The sequence below is a fragment of the Gopherus flavomarginatus genome, chromosome 9 (genome assembly GCF_025201925.1).
Source record: "Gopherus flavomarginatus isolate rGopFla2 chromosome 9, rGopFla2.mat.asm, whole genome shotgun sequence".
Classification (NCBI taxonomy): Eukaryota; Metazoa; Chordata; order Testudines; family Testudinidae; genus Gopherus; species Gopherus flavomarginatus.
Window position 1 is genome coordinate 2,863,664 of NC_066625.1, and position 16,067 is coordinate 2,879,730.

Sequence of the window (16,067 nt, forward strand, 5' to 3'; positions counted from 1 at the left end):
AAAAAAATAAAAGGGGGGGTGGGAGGGAGGGGGAAGCCTTCAATTTATTCAGAAAGATACTGGAAAGAAGACTGTACTACACTGAGTATAGAGCAGCTGGGTAGAAGGTAATGGGCTTTAACAATACAAGGAAGAGCTGCATCGCTAACTGCTAAGTACAATTGTATTTTGCAGTGAGAGAGTTAAACAAAAAAAAACTGCAGATGAAGTAGCTGCAGGAAGAACTGTCCTGAAGTGATTTATATACTGCAGTTCAGCATGCAGCCAATAGACAATACCCATCACAGGCAGCAAAGAGATACTAGGCAGAAGGGCGCTGACAGCTGAATTTGCACAGCGAAACTGTACAGATGCATCAGCCATTGCTTCATGGAGCAAATGTTCCATTTCAGAAGCAATACGGTCAGCCACTGTAAGCAACTGAAAGAGTTAAGAAACTGCAGGACACACCTGCTGACATAACCCAACGGGGATACGTGGAAATAACTTCCTATCATCCCAACAAAGAGTTAAAAAGTAATCCTATCTTTACAAAAAATGAATAACGTATGAGAAGCAGTAATTCATGTTACTGCACATGAGCCAAGCACATGAATCCGAAGGACATCAGATGTTTCACATCCAAAAAGCCAATGTTTTGTAGGGCTGTTTTTCAACAAGACAAAAGTTTAAAGTATCAGCACAGCTTCCCCAGACAAGAAATCAATTGCAGCCTGCACTCAGTTTCATCAGCAAAGATGGTGAAAAGGGACGATTATCATGGAACTGTCATGTAGCGGGGAGCGTCTTCTTTCCTTTAACAAGGGCCAACCCCACCATCTCTGAAGTGCCGACAGCCCAAGGACATTCTGCCCCGCACCATACATCTGCTCAATCCATTTTACACTGGCAGATGCCCTGCAGATTCCTACTGACCTCCAAGGCAAAGAAAGTTCTTCACTCTAAGTCACCCCACACCTGCTTTTCATGGGACACATGCATGCAGAAATATCCTTCTCCTATAGAAATGTCATGTACACGTCTTACAAGGTTAGAAGTTATGTGGGGAAGGCAGGTGCTGAGCATGAAGAGCTGTCAATGAGTGAGGAGTGCAGGGCACAGGAAAAAAATCTATTGAGATGGCCTCCAGAAGGATTAAAGAGGAGAGGCCAGATCCTCAGCTGGCGTCCTTTGTTGTAGCTCCATTGACTTTAACTGAGTAAGGGAGAATTACACCATTTGATGATCTGGCCCAAAGAGCACAGGTGCAAATATCTGACAGCACGCTGGCACCAGCTGCTTCTATTCACAATTCCTACCAGTTACTTCTTGCAAATGATATTTAATCATGAGCCCTGATGGGGGCTGCCTGCACTGCGAGTGACTGGCCCCTGTTGATATTTGCCTCCTTGGAGCAAGGTACCGTAAAGCTAGTATAGCTTGTAAAGCTCTCTGGGGCACAAGCTGACATTCTCTTAGTTTCTTGGCTGTGCAGCGCCTTGTACAATGAGCCGCTGATCCTTGGCATTACAGAACTAGGAGCAGGTTCTCGATGGCTGCCGGACCACATGCTTTCTCCCGGGGAGAGCATTTGGTTTGGCTGTGTAACCAGTGCAAAGTTCCCCTGGCTGGAGTTATGTCTTTAAGCCCCTACTCTCCAAGGCAAGGACTATTTGTAGGGCTCAGTTTTGCCTAGCGTACAGTGCCACGTACGCCTGTGGCACTATCTGTAGTAGTCAAATAGCTCAGGCCCCTGGGCAGCTGTGGGAAACCGACTGCTCCAGCACATAAAGACAAGGCCAGGTGGAGTCACATATGTTCTGTTTCAGAATTGCTCTCCACGCCAGCTCAGTAGAACCTTGGCTGAACAGTGGGCTCATCGGAGTTCACAAAATGTTTCCTGACGCTAGCCCCCATGAGACTGGAAAGCCAGTGCAGGCCCATCACAGGGAAGCTATTTGTGAGCAGGGATTTTAATCTTCACTCACAGGGTTGCGGTCTGTAGAACTTTTAAAGTAACTCCATTCATTTTACTTCTCTGCCCTCTTCCCTCCTCGACCCCCAGCCCCCCATCTCCTCTGTCCCGTCCAGTCTGCCTTGGGAAGAGAGCCATCACTGACTTGGAAAACCATTGAGATGGACCTGAATGTCAGTTAAAGGCAGCATGGCTTATGGGGAGTTGGTGTTGAGAGGTAGGACTCTTCCTTATCACAGGGTTAAGCAAGATACCTCCATGGCCCCTACGCAGGGCTCAAAGGGGTACATGGGAGACGACACCCTGTCCCCTTCGAACAGCAGAGGAGCAATGACACTCATCTCCCTGGCTTGGGTACACAACTTCCCCCACAGCTTCCTCTCCTCCTCCTCGGCTGCTGTGGCGAAGAGCAGGGAGCTCTTTCCTTTAACTGTTGCCCTAATGTAATAAAGAATCTCAGACATGCCAGAGATAGAGACATGATGCTCCCGTCCCAGGAAACAAGGGACTGTGTGCAGTATCTGAATTCTGTTCCTTATGTGTCAGTACAGAGCTTGTGTCTTAAGAGCACAAGGGTTTGGGGCTCTAATGGAGATTTCTGCCAAATCCAGGGGTAGCACAACCCCAACATTCAAGATGTACCTATTATCTACCTCGCTTGCTTTGTCTGCTGTGATGCCAACGCTGCACTGAAGAGGCTTCGTGAAGAATTATTTTCCTCTCCTTGGCCTGGTTATCACAGAGCACACAATAGAGAAGTCAGGAAACCTGAAAGCATCTGTGCCTCTCTGGGAGCTATCAGGACATACCAGGGGCCAGATTAGCTAGGACGGTAACACAATAGAAAGCCCTCTGTGACCTTCAGAAGTTCTACTTTTGCAGTGAAATTTTCCTCCTGCCTGCGCTAAGAGCCAGCCCAGTGCAATTTCCTGAGCAAATCTGCCTTGCATTTGCATCTTATGAACAAATGAGGAACGTGTTGCATGCAAGACCTACAGTTACTTCTCTCCTACCAGGGCTGCCTATTCCCCTTTTTAAAACTGCTCTCGTTCACTGACTTCCAAACTAGTGATTCAGGAGGCTGAAGGCATTAGTCGCACAGCACTTCACTCAGCCTCCGCTGCTGCTCTGTTTTGTCCTTCACGCCGGAGCCCTGTCACACGTCTAAGAGGCTCCTGTCCCACGTCTGGACCTTGGCAGGTCGAGAGCTGTGTTTACGTTAATGTGAAACACTAATTCTTTTCACAGCTGGCTTTTGCAGAGAAATACACACAAACATTTATCTTTGGCACAATCCCATCCCACCCACCACTAGCAAAATGTCCCTTCTCATTACTGCACAGATCCGCAGGCAGGAACAGGAGGCGGCCTATTAACATTTTATTTTTGACTGTACACTTTTTAATTAAGTGCTCCGCGTATGGCTCAAGCCCTCATTGAGCTAGAGTGAGGGACAGAATTAAAAATTAACTTTAGTCACAATGAGCACATGCCTCATTAGCTCCTAAGTTCAGAGGTGAACCAGAAATCTGCAGTGAACGTTTTAAGCATTTACAAGTGATGAGCATTTTAAGCTGAGCTGGACCAAACATTAGAAAACAATATTGTCCGGTCTGACTGGGAGAAAGGGAAGACTGGACCAAATTCACCAATGGATCTTTTCAAACTAACTTCCCTGAAGAGCCCAAAAGAATTTGAGCCTGGTTTTAAGAAGGCAAACGGCCCAGCCTCCACTTCTACATCTGCAATTAAGCACCAGTCCTGACATCTGATCTACACAGGTAAACCCTTATTGAGCCCCAAAGACCTCCACTGTCATAAAGGTCCACCCACCCAGATCAGATTGCAAGATCAGGGCCTAAGATTATAGCTACTTGATTTCCTGGCACAGTAAATTGCATGACTGAATGTTAACCCATGCACCCACAGCTAGTGCAAAACTGTTTGCAAAGAGATGTAACACTCTACTTTTCCAAGATCAGGTGCTGTGCACGTGTAAATGCTTGTTTTTAGAAGTATGAACTTCACCTCACCTCGAGACTAGGGTTCTGGCTTTCCTTGTTCACAAGGGGAAACAAACTGACCCCTAAAGGAAGTAAGATACTACTCCATGTCCCTGCTCCCAGTCCCTGACACATTACAGGAGTTTGTATGATCACATGATGCTGAGCAGCAAAGTTGGGTGTGAAATGGTTTTTCTGTCCCATAAAAATTTGAGATTTCCAAAGTTCTCCCATTCTGGTTGAAAACCCACAGAGGAAGAGCGACAGCCACCGCAGAACAGCCTGGTGGTTGGGGGGACTCACTGGGATGTGGGAGACCCAGCTCCAAGGCCCCATTTCAACCAATTCAGAGCAGGAACTGGAAGCAGATTCCAAAAAGGGACTTGAACCAAAGCCTCCCACATGTCGGTGAGTCCCCTAACTCCCAGGCTCTGGAGGCCTCTCTCTTGATAGTCCATCCTGGAATTGAGAAATGTTTCCTAAGGAGAATTTCATCAAGACAGACCCTTTCCCTCAAACAGAGTTTTGGTTTCAAACACATCCGTACTTTTCTGACAAGAAGTCATTTAGTCAGAAACCTGACCAGCTCTGAGAGGAAAAGGGGCCTGGGGCACAAACATCCCAAACCTTGAGACATAAGGAAAACCCCCCTATTCTACAAATATTTGTATATCAAAGTCTCATTTAGGCCCAAACATTGGATTATTCTTTCACCAGAATTCGTTATTGTAGAAGAATTTAATCACAAACCTAGTTGTCATACTCAGCTACTGGGGATGGGAAAATACCCCTACCCTGACAGACAGGGCCAGCTCCAGGGGTCTTGCCGTCCCAAGCAGCCAAAACAAACAAACAAACAAACAAACAAACAAAAAGCCATGATCGCGATCTGCGGCAACTCAGCAGGAGGTCCTTCGCTCCAAGCGGGAGTGAGGGACCCTACGCCGAATACCTGAAAGTGCTGCCCCACTCCGGAGTTGCTGCCCCAAGCACCTGCTTGATAAGCTGGTGCCTGGAGCCGGCCCTACTGACAGAGCAGCAGGAGACAAAGACACACATGATATTCAATGGGCTTCATGTCAGGCCCCATTACTGCCCCTAACAGGAGTATCTGATTACTGTAGCTAAAATATTTTTTTATAAAAAAAGATGGCAGGTATCCTCTCTCAGGAGACTAGAAAGGAAAATCCATCAACGTTAATTGCAAAGGGGAAAAAACAGATTTCCCTGATGAACTTAATGGATTTTTGTGCACTTGTAAGAAGAAAGGTGCTAATTAAGTCACGGCCTCTCAATGTACCCAAATGATATATGCTGCAACAAACTGAACACTTCTACAAGTCATCCGCAGATTCTTGACGTTCCAGAATTCCCTCCCCACTCCAAAACATGCTAATGAACCTTCATGACAATTATGGGGAGGGGAGGGGAAATCCAGAGCAAGATATGGGAAAATTAGAAGGAACCATCACCGCTTGCCTCCTGTTTTCAAGCAGACTCTGGAGGAGGCCTCACTACTCAACCTAAATTCAGAGGATGCATCTTCTTTTGTGTCCGTCAAACGTATTTTTAATCAAAATTCTGCAAAACTAACCATCTGGAGAAGCAAACAGAGGACTAAACCAACTTCCCCTTTCTATTTCTACCTGCTCAACTGCATCAGTTCTAGCAGCAAAAAGAACTGGGTTCCTTATATGCAAGCACACTTCCTTGTTGCAATATTAAAATATATTAAGAATTGTTCCACCCGAGAGGCATCCAAACATCCTTCAAAATGATGTTTCGAATTTTTGCAGCATTACATAATTAACATAATTTGTGTTGCAAAAGTAATTGTAGTACCATTTTAATTAGCCTGTATGATCACTAACATTTCTCCAGTATACCACTAAATTACTAGTTCTGAGACAACTCTGAATGATTGGAGTTTGGTTTATTTTATTTCTCACTTGCAGTCAATAAAGACATATTTTGAGTAGCTACATGGAGCGAATGATGACAGAAACAAGACAGAATGTAACATCGGAATGATTTGCAACTTTAGAATGTGCTACAGGTTTCACTTCCGTTTGGAGAGCAGCAAATGAGCGGGGGAAGGAAAGGGTGGGTTTTAAAGGCAGATACTTTCCAAGCAAGCATTTCTCTCTAATTTAATCCTACGGTGCCTTCTCCGGCTTCTTATGTTTTGAACCAAGTGTTGAGACTGAAAACTGAGGCCAAAATGAGAAAGCTGAATTGTAAGACAAGTGAATATTTTATTTCCAAACTTCAGTATAAATGAAATACTTGGTGAACACAACTGAGCCAGGCTAACTATAGAGTCAGATAAAGTCACACAGAAATACAAAAATTGCTGCATGTGAGATAAGCCTCCAACGGTAAATAAGGCACTTTGTTGTTTTTAAAAGAATCAAGATTCTTCTTTCCAAAATCCTTCCCAATTGCTCTGTACATTCAAAAGGCTGCAAGCAATAACAGGAGAAAGTGATTTCACATCCATGTGTCAGTGAGAGTCCCACTGCCTGGCTCTTTACCTTTAGGGCCGTGGTTTGATTCTTGCTGGATCAGCAGACACAGAAACATGGCTCCATGTTGGCTGGCAAAAAAACAGCTGTTAGTAAATCCAGTTCCTAGAGGACACATGCTTTCATTCCAGAGCCACTGGCACTCCTGTTAGCAGTCTCAGCAGAGGTGCCAAGGATTGAATGGGCCATGGGAACCAACAGTTCCCTTCGAGCCAGAATTGAGGCACGTTAGCTAAACAGATGTGGAGAGAAAAACAGACTGCCACTGCTCAGGCCATATGAGTTCTCGGAATAAACAGACTTTGTTTTCCAAGGCTTTCAAACCAGCCCTTTTCCCCAGCACCAGGTGTTTGATTTTTTTAATTGAAAAGGAATTAAGATCTTACTCTCAAATTTCTATAGTAAGAAGACAATTTCCGTAAAGCCTGATTACAGGTTAGTTCTACAAACGTACCTGGTATTTCCTTCTCCACAGTTATTTGTGCTATGGTAGGGCCTAGCAACTCCAATGAAGGGGCAGGGGCTCATTGTCCTCAGCAAGGCACAGACACCTTTGCCTTGCTTGAGGTGAGCAGGCGATCGATCGATCATTAGAAGAGAAGCTTGGCTTCATTAGCAGAACTCCATTCCACCAGAAAACCCTTGGCCAAAATTTTCAAAAATAAGACCCTAAACTTAGAAGCCTAAATACACCTGCTGTTAGCCAGAGTTAAAAAAGGAGCCTAATGTCAGCCACTTGCAGATCAGAGCTCCCAAGCTGCAGTCTGCCACTACCTCCACCAAGGCGCTTAATGCTACCACTATCAAAACATTCAGTTAGGAATCCCCAGAAGGCAATGCCACTAATCATTAAAGGCCATACAGGATTGTCTCACTTGGTCAGTAAACCAATGGTAAACTCATTCCCTCCCCCCTCCACCTCACCCCACCCGCATCTCTGCTCTACACAATTCTCACAGCACGGAAAGAAATCCATTTTAGAACTTTGTAAGAAGCAGAGGGAACTCAAAGTACTAAGAAAAAAAGCCACACTCAAGGCCACACTAAAGCTTTCATACCTTTCAAGGGATGACAGATCATTATGACACTGAACGAGTATATGTATCTTTTCTTTGCTTATACATAACCATTTCATGCTGAACTTTGGATGTGTTTGGAGATGCTGGAGATGAACATAGTCCCGCAGTGACAACTATGTTTTTCTAATATTTTTGTTTCTCAACATACACTGAGTGTTATTAGCTCATAAAAATCTATGGGCCAAGTTCTGTTCTTATATACAGCATGTATGCAAGACTCCTACTGGTTAATGAAAGATGCATTCTTAAGAACGGCCATACTGGGTCAGATCAAAGGTCCATCAAGCCCAGTACCCTGTCCTCTGACAATGGACAATAGCAGGTGCCCCAAAGGGAATTAACTAGAGGTAGTCATCAGGTGGTGACAGAATTCAGTTCTTCTATCTGAAGGGAGAAGTTGCTCATTAAGTTTAAGGTACTGTGAGAAAGACGGGCCATTAGCGTGGAATTCATGGTATCTTAATCATTCAAGTGACTACCAGTCAGTCTCCCCAAACTTAATACAGAAAGTCACAGTAATTAATAAGCTAATTATTGTAGATGCCCTAGAAAGAAAGTAGGGCAATAATGAACGCCTATGTAAGCAGGTACAGGCAGGAGAAAGCAGTTTAGAAATGGGAAACACATACTTCAGTCAAGTTTCCTGAAGTCTCCTAAACAATGGAATAAAAATAGTTGGGAAAAATATTAAATCTGATTTGAATTTGTATTGAATAAATGGAAACTCTTAAAACCTCAACAGCAGTTTATTGTAAGACACCTAGACCTACGAGAAAGGAAACAGAACTAAACGGAAACTCGTTCTGGCATGGACATCTCACATAAGAGAAAGTTATTCCTATGGGCACAAGGGATAGAGATCCCAACTGGAAGGCCTATGACAATAATGAAGTAATAAGTGACAAGCGACAGATTCCAAACGACAGATCAGACACTTGTTTTTTATACAAGTATTTTATTTCATCCAAAACTGGATTGATTTCTAAAACAAAGTGCTTAGACACAGCAATAGAGAGATGTAGGGCCACTTCTGGTAGCCAAGTCAGAATAAAGAACTAAGTTCTCCCCATTTTAGCCCTTAATCACAGCAACCGCTCAGCAGCATAGCTGATGGAAAAGATGGGTTTGTGGTGAAGACTCTGGACTAGGAATCAGTAATCTTCTGATCCTGCCTCAACTCTGTTTGACCTTGGACAAGTCACTGAATTCCTCTGGGTCTCAGTTCCCCATCTGTAAGAGGGGTATATCAATCCTTCCTTTCTCTAACCCTGCGTTTGTCTTGTCGGCTAAGACTGCCAACTCTTTGGGACAGGGTTTTCTACTCCAGGCCGCTAGCACAATGAAGCCCCAATGCATGTCCACCGGCAAGATGAGACCCAGATAGAATACAGTAGACGTGAACTGCCCTTCAGTTGGCAGCTACTGCAGGAGATTCGTTATGAAGTTAAAGAACTTCATAGAGTCAAAGCTGGTGCTTGCTACTAAAACAAAGCAATATGGAATAATATCAGAGTATGAAAGGCCTCTCATCATCAACGAGAACTGCATTATGGATAGTTTCTTCCATTCAGAAATAATCCAGTTATTAAACAGAACAGGCGTACATGCGGCACCTTAGAGACTAACACATGTACTTGAGCATAAGCTTTCGTGGGCTACAACCCACTTCATGCGATGCATAGAATGGAACATATAGTAAGAAATATATATATGTACAGAGAACATGAAAAGGTGGAAGTAGCCAATACCGTGTATCCTATGACACCTGACTGGAGGGGGAGCCAAATATGAACAAAACCCCCTGTGTTAGGCACTGCCCTAGCCTCCTGAAACAAGATGACCAATCTGGCACCAGATTGACAGGTAAGAGGGTGGGAATGATCAAGATTTAATACTGATCAATTCTGGGGGAAAAGCGACTGGCCCCTATGATTCTAGGCCTGGGCCCCGCAGTTCTTTCTTCCTGCCATGGGAGAAATTATAACCCCTCCTGGAGTTTTATGTGGACTATCAGTGATCTAAAGGCAGATGACACATCAAATTATTCTATGCCTTCAATCTCTAACCTAAAAATATTCTATATAGATTGTGTCTCTTTAAACTTAGTGTATATAGTGGAAGAGGTTTTTGACTCTGATAAAGATTAGTTCCACTGTTACTAAGTTACAGCAGTTTAATCATTAAGTTTAATTCTACTACCTCCGAGAAGATTTGTCATCCACAGATCTCAAAACACTTTACCAAGGGACATAAAAACTAAAATCCCACAGAAGTTTAATGATTTGGGAAGCAATTTGGGGGCAGGTACTGCCTATTTTATGCTTATGCTGTGTCCTGCCAAGTGAAGCCTGTGATCTGTTTGGAGTCTCCAAGTACTACTTGAATAAAAAACAACGATATCTTCATGCTCATAACTTGAACTATCTCAGGGGGTGGCTTATTAAGGCAAGGAGGAGCCTTTACAGACAGGGGTGGGATTTTCAAGAATGTCTAGGTAACTTAGGAGGTTAAATCCTATTGAATCAATAGGACTGGTGCATCTGCATTACTCAGGTGAAGAAAAGCCCATGGCCAGGAGTGGCACCAGGGTTTCTGACGCCCTAGGCGGACGGCCATTTCGCAGCCCACCGCAGGTCCGGTGGACCTACTGCAGTGATGCCAGCGGGCGGTTCGCTGGTCTAAAAGCTCCAGTGGACCTGCCACAGGCATGACTGCGGTAGATCCGCCGGAGCCTTTAGACCAGCGCACCGTCCGCCGAAATGACTGCGGCAGCTCCACTGGAGCCTTTCCAGCAGCGGACCGTCCGCCAGCATGACTGCGGTAGGTCCACCAGACCCGCGTGCTGCCCCCCCGGCAAAATAGCGCCTCCCAAAAATTCTGGCGCCCTAGGCCATTGCCTAGGTCGCCTAAATGGTAGCGCTGGCCCTGCCCATGGCACCAAGTCTCAGAGCCCAGGGGCTAGAAATAGCGGTGTAAATGTTGCCACTTGGGCTGCAGCCTGAGCTCTGAGACACTCCCCTTTCGCCAGATTTTAGCACGCCGGGGCTGCAGCCTGAGCAGTAATGTCAGACAGCCCCAGCCTGAGTCAACTGAGCCAGGCTCTGAGACTCGGAGCTGCAAACGTAGTGTGGTGCAGACAGAACCCCGGATGCTTTGGAGGTCCCACCTAGGAGTCTGTATGGTGAGGAGAGGGTTTGTTTGCAACATCTTCAGGTCAGTTGCGGTGTGTCTGAGACAGTCTTTATGTGCCTTGTTGGCTGACCCCACACTGCAGACTAATTTAATACTGGTTACAATCATAACGCTTAAACCTTGGAGCAAGCGCTCAGTTACAGGTTTGGTCAATAGTTCTGAATGGCTCCAAAAGAGACTGAAAAAACCTTAAATTTGTCTGCTGCTGAGGACCACAGGTAGGAATCAGGATGCAGCAAGCACTAGATGTCACACAGCAGGGAAGAGATTCTGCATTAATGTCAGATGGTCCAAGCTGACTCTTTTCTATTAGATATTGACTCTCAATTATGTTATAATTCGATGGACACTTTTGGCCACGATGCTGCTCACAGCAGAAACACCAACATTCCACGGGTAGCACAGAGGCTTAGCCAGTGGTGCAAAATGAAGTGGGTAAATGAACTTAACCTAAACTCCATGTTCCCCAAACAAGAAATGGGTAAACTCGACTTCGCTGCTGAGTATAACAGATGCCAAAGGAGGGGGGTGTGGGGGGAGAAGCACTTGCTGCAAGGCTAGCGTGACCAGACAGCAAGTGTGAAAAATCAGGATGGGGATGGGGGGAACAGAAGCCTACATAAGAAAAATATCATGACTGGCCCTATAAAATTGGGACATCTGGTCACCCTATGCAAGGCTAAGCCACAAAACACTCCACTGGAGTAACCTGATGAGTGACTCTAAAATCACATACAAATCCTCAGAGCGAAGGCTACAGATCCCTGGCGAGACACTGACCTTGACTCCCACCACGACGACTTTCTGGCACGAAGGCTACAACGTCAGCCAGGGCCATTAGTCTGAGCTCTGAGTTTCTTTGGTTTTGCTAGTTTAAGACAGACAGACTCGTCACATAAATGGCAGACGTTATGCACCTCTGGGTGAAAGGTAGCATGATTTAGGCTGTCACAAGTAGATTTTATTGGGAATGATCTCCAGATCCCTGGCATCTAGGAGAGTTTCTGCAGTGATCCTATCAAGTGTATCTGGACACTAGAACTGGGCTTACTGCTGTATTTTGGAACCTTGGTTATAGTCCAGAAATGAGCCATAATAAAACCTCTCCTCTGAAACTTCCTGGCTTCCAGAGGTATTGTAGAGACAGGTGTCAGATTGGGTTCAAATCTCAAGATAGTGATCTCATGCCTCGAGTTTTGTTTCTGTGTCACTTCCAAAGTCTGATGAAGCTCATTTTCCAGATCTAAGGCAGATGAAGTCTGCCAAGACTATCTGTTCTTGTGAGATTTCATTCCACAGAGCCTTCAGTCTCATGCAAAATGGCTGATCTTGAGAGAAAGCCACCAGTCAAAATGGATATTTGGGGACAAGATTTCAGTGCCATTAAAAATATAAATCACAGCCCTGATTGGACTTAAAACAAAACTCCAGCCCAATGCAGATCTGAACCAAACTGCCTCAGCCAATACCTAGTTACACTGTATGTGCATGTATGATACTTAAATACATTTAAACATTTCCCTGCAAAAAGATCAGAAATAAAGTGACAACTGCCAGCCACTAAGTATAAAATCAGGCTAAACCGGTTTCCTGTAATAAGGACACATCATAAATGCTGAACACAAAAAATCCCCAGCATTATCAAAATATGGAGAGTTCTGATTATAATAACCCTAGAGTTAAGGGGGGTTGGTCGCTGGTTTGTTATAAAGTCTTATTTTCCAAGCAGTTTAACTCAGCCCTTCAAGTTCTTCAGGGCTGCATAGTTAAATAATAATCCCTAAACTAGACAGCCGATAACTAGTTTGCAATGAGCCACATATTTGGATAGTAGGTTATGTACATAAAACATGGGTTTACCTAACTCCACTGCTTTTCTTGGACCTCACTTGTACTTCAAGTGATGAAACACTCAGTTTAAAAGCATTGACCAATCCCTCAGATATTAAGTGGGGCGGGGGGGGATGACTAAGCTACTTCATTGTGACTGTAGCTTCTGCATAAATTTTGATTGGATTCTTGATTCCATCATCCACCCGCAACCCACACTCCCTTCAATAACAATATTCCTGAAGTGGTAATTTACATGCTAGGCTGGAATAGCTCCAAGAGCAAAGCCGTCCCTTTATCCAATACATATTCTGCATTAATAGCTACCTGACTGTAAGGGGGAAGAGACTTGGGGGGGGGGGGTCCTGGGGAAAGGGGCATCGGCCAAGATATCAATTACTTAGACCATAAGTCTCTTTGCACATTGCCTAACACGGGAGCTCCTGTCACGGACTAGGATCTCATTAGGTGTAACACAACAATAATGATAAACACCTGCTGTCAGTCCACTAACAGGGATAGCAATAGCCATCTAGTGCAAGCCTGTTCTCCACCCAGCACACACTCCTAAGCAGCAATCAGTCTCAGGTCAATGTGGTTGCATTAGATGGAGGTGTAGGTAACACCCACCCTTAGTGCTGCAGAGTCCCCTCCTATCCCGTCTGAGTAAAGATACAGCTGAGACTAGAGTCACTACAGCATGTTGGGGAAACTCACTTTTAATTAAGTCATAAATGAAAGTTATTAACAAAAAGGAACAATTAAGCACCCCACACCACCCCCGACAGACAGAAATAACCTAAAAGGGAAAGAGAGGGTTTGGGCTGACACACTGTCACTGCACTTCCCCACCAGTCACACCATCCGCCCGCACTTCCTGGCTTTTGTCAGTATCTGTCAGTACCTAAAAGCTACTTAACCAGAGGGGGCTCTTGGTTTTGTTTTTCCCAGCCTTGTCTTGTATGCTCTGCGCACACCTCATAAAGGGAAGCCCTGGCCCCTCTGAGAGCCCGGGGCATATGCCACCAGGCAGGGAGCTGCTCTGGTTTCACATCAGCACAATGAAAACCTGAGCACTAGGATCTCACAGGGTTTTTCCCAGCCACATTTGAGAACTTCAAAGATGCACTATAGGAAGCCCAGAGATTCCCCTGTTTGCAACACCCACGGCACAGCATGGCAGGGATCCCACGCACTCAGGCCTGTACGGCAGGGGACTCCCCCCGACACACACACACAAGCTGAAATGCAATACAGCTGAAGCACCTACCTTGACACTGGAATCCTTGCTTCCCAAACCCCCTGCAAAGAGAAGGACACACATAATTAGCATCCCCAGTGCATCAACCCACACACTAACCCGCTCCCCACCCCTTCTCCCTGGGTTGAGCCTCCTCAGTGAGCGCCTCTCAGATCCTCCCATCTGGAGCTGGAAGTAGAGTGACAGCAGCTGGCAACCTGTTCCCAAAGAGCTGCTGTCCTGCAGGGACATTCAAATGCACCCCTGGGGATACAAGTCCCAGCAGCTGGTTCAATGCTGCAGAAACAACCCTGGGGAAAGCCTAGGTGCACTGGGAAAGAGATGTGGGGAGTGGGGTGGCTCTTGTTTAAGTCTTGCTCCCCAGCTGCAGGGGGTGAATTTACCAGCTGGTGGGGGGGGATGTGCACATAAGCGAGTGCCCAGTAAAATCCGGGTACTTGCTGTTGTGTGAGGGGCCAGAGAGGAGCAGAGTGAATGTCCCAGGGAGCTGATTTGAGGACTTCAATGGCTCAGGCCCAGGTTTGACACAGGAGTGGGTGGGTGAGATTCTGTGGCCTGCCTTGGCAGGAGGTTACATTAGATGATCATAATGATCCCTTCTGACCTGAGAGACTGCGAGTCAGGGGTAGCTGGTGAATGCAGAGTCTATCTGGGGGCAGAGAGTCATACAGCCAGATCCCGAGGAGAGCACATAGACCAAGCGGGGCAGGGGGTCCCTGGCAATGCATGCAGGGGATACAGAGCTGCGGGGGGCGCTGACAGGGCTCCTCAGGGAGCAGGGCAGAGAGGGGGCTGGCAGTGCACGCAAGGGGTGCAGGAAGGGTCGCTAGAAATGCCTGCAGAGGGGCTGCAGGAGGTCCCGGGGGCCGGGCGCACTCACCAGATGAAGTCGGTGCAGTGGCTGCAGAAGGTGGGCTGGGGGGGCGCTAGGGGGGCACTAGGAGGTGATGGGGGGCGCTAGGGGGGGTCTCACCAGATGAAGTCGGTGCAGTGGCTGCAGAAGGTGGGCTGCTTGAAGAACCGGGCCGTGAACTTGTGGTTCTTCACCTCGTGCACGTTCTTCTGCCTCAGGGCCCCCTTTCGGGCGAAGCGGACCGGGCCCTCCTCGCCCTCCGACCCGGGGGCGGCCGGCGGCTCCGCCATCCTGCGCTGCTGCTGGGCGCCTCCGCCCGCGGAGCCCGAGCGGCAGCTGGTGCGGATGCTGCGCGCGAGCCGGATGCAGCCGCCCGGCACCTCTGGCCGCAGCTGGCAAAGGAGAGCGAGAGACTCTGCCCGCCCCGCCCACTCATCTCCATGCTAAGTCCCGCCCCGGATCCTTATTTGCATAGCCGCTCCCCCTGCACTTGCGGCGCTGCTCCTAGCTCCGCCCACCGATTCCCCCCTTACTTGCGCGACCCGCCCGCCCCACTCATTTCAATAGACACGTCCCAAGCCCCTCCTACCACCGACTGATTTGCATAGCTTGGTCCTCGGAGTCAAAGCTGCAGTGCTCCCAGTCCCGCCCACCTGGGCCCTGATTTGCATAGCCCTGCCTACTCCCGAAGGGCACCCCCGCGACTTTATCTGCAAACTCGCCCACACACTTCTAATTTGCATCGCTCCCACGACCTCATTTGCATATATCTACCCCAGACCCAGCCTTCCGGCTCCGCGTTCCCAGAGCTCTACCACCCAGCATCCTTTGGGGAGCCTCAAACTCTGCCCATCTCTCGCTTATTGGTATATTTCACAGCATCCCCATCTTCCTGCAACCTTAACCCCCTCTCCCCTCTTCATCTGCATAGGGAGCCCCCACCAAAATATCTCCCCCATCTCCCCCTTTCTTTGCATACCATGCCCTCAGCACCTTCTGCAGGGCCACTGGCTCCGTCCACCAACGCCTTCATTTGCATCCCAACCTCAACTGTCAGGCTCGGATCTGAGGGCAGGCAAGGGGGCGTGAGCTGCAGGGCCCGCTTTAGGAACTGCGGGGCCCGATTTGAATACCTGGCAGCGGTCCGGGTCTTCAGCAGCACTTTGGCGGTGGGGGGTCCTTCACTCGCTCCAGACCCCACACCACCGAAATGCGGCTAAAGACCCGGAGCGAGTGAAGGAACCCCCACCACCAAAGACCCAGACCGCCGCCGGGTATGTAAAAAAAATTTAAAAGGTGCATAAGGCATGGGGCCCTCTTAAGCACGGGGCCCGAGTCCGGGGAATCGGGGGAATTGGCCTAAAGCCAGC

The 16,067-nt window shown here is 47.3% G+C and overlaps 1 protein-coding gene across 6 annotated transcripts in view; it reads right to left on the minus strand.

Moving 5' to 3' along the window:
- Positions 1 to 14,994, minus strand: part of PRKCB (protein kinase C beta) — a 273,320-nt gene extending 258,326 nt beyond the window's left edge. For 4 of the 6 annotated variants that reach the window (XR_007776387.1, XR_007776386.1, XM_050968581.1 and 1 more), the window contains exons 1-2: positions 14,818 to 14,994; positions 13,854 to 13,885 (exon numbers count right to left, since the gene is read on the minus strand). Coding sequence is in view for 2 of the 6 variants with exons in the window: in XM_050968581.1 (XP_050824538.1) it covers positions 13,854 to 13,885; positions 14,818 to 14,987 (202 nt within the window). In the remaining 4 variants the exon portion in view is untranslated. Of the gene's footprint in view, positions 1 to 13,853; positions 13,886 to 14,724; positions 14,755 to 14,817 lie in introns of those variants that run through there. The other 2 variants (XM_050968583.1, XM_050968582.1) reach the window with 2 other exon arrangements.
- Positions 14,995 to 16,067: the final 1,073 nt, after the last annotated feature.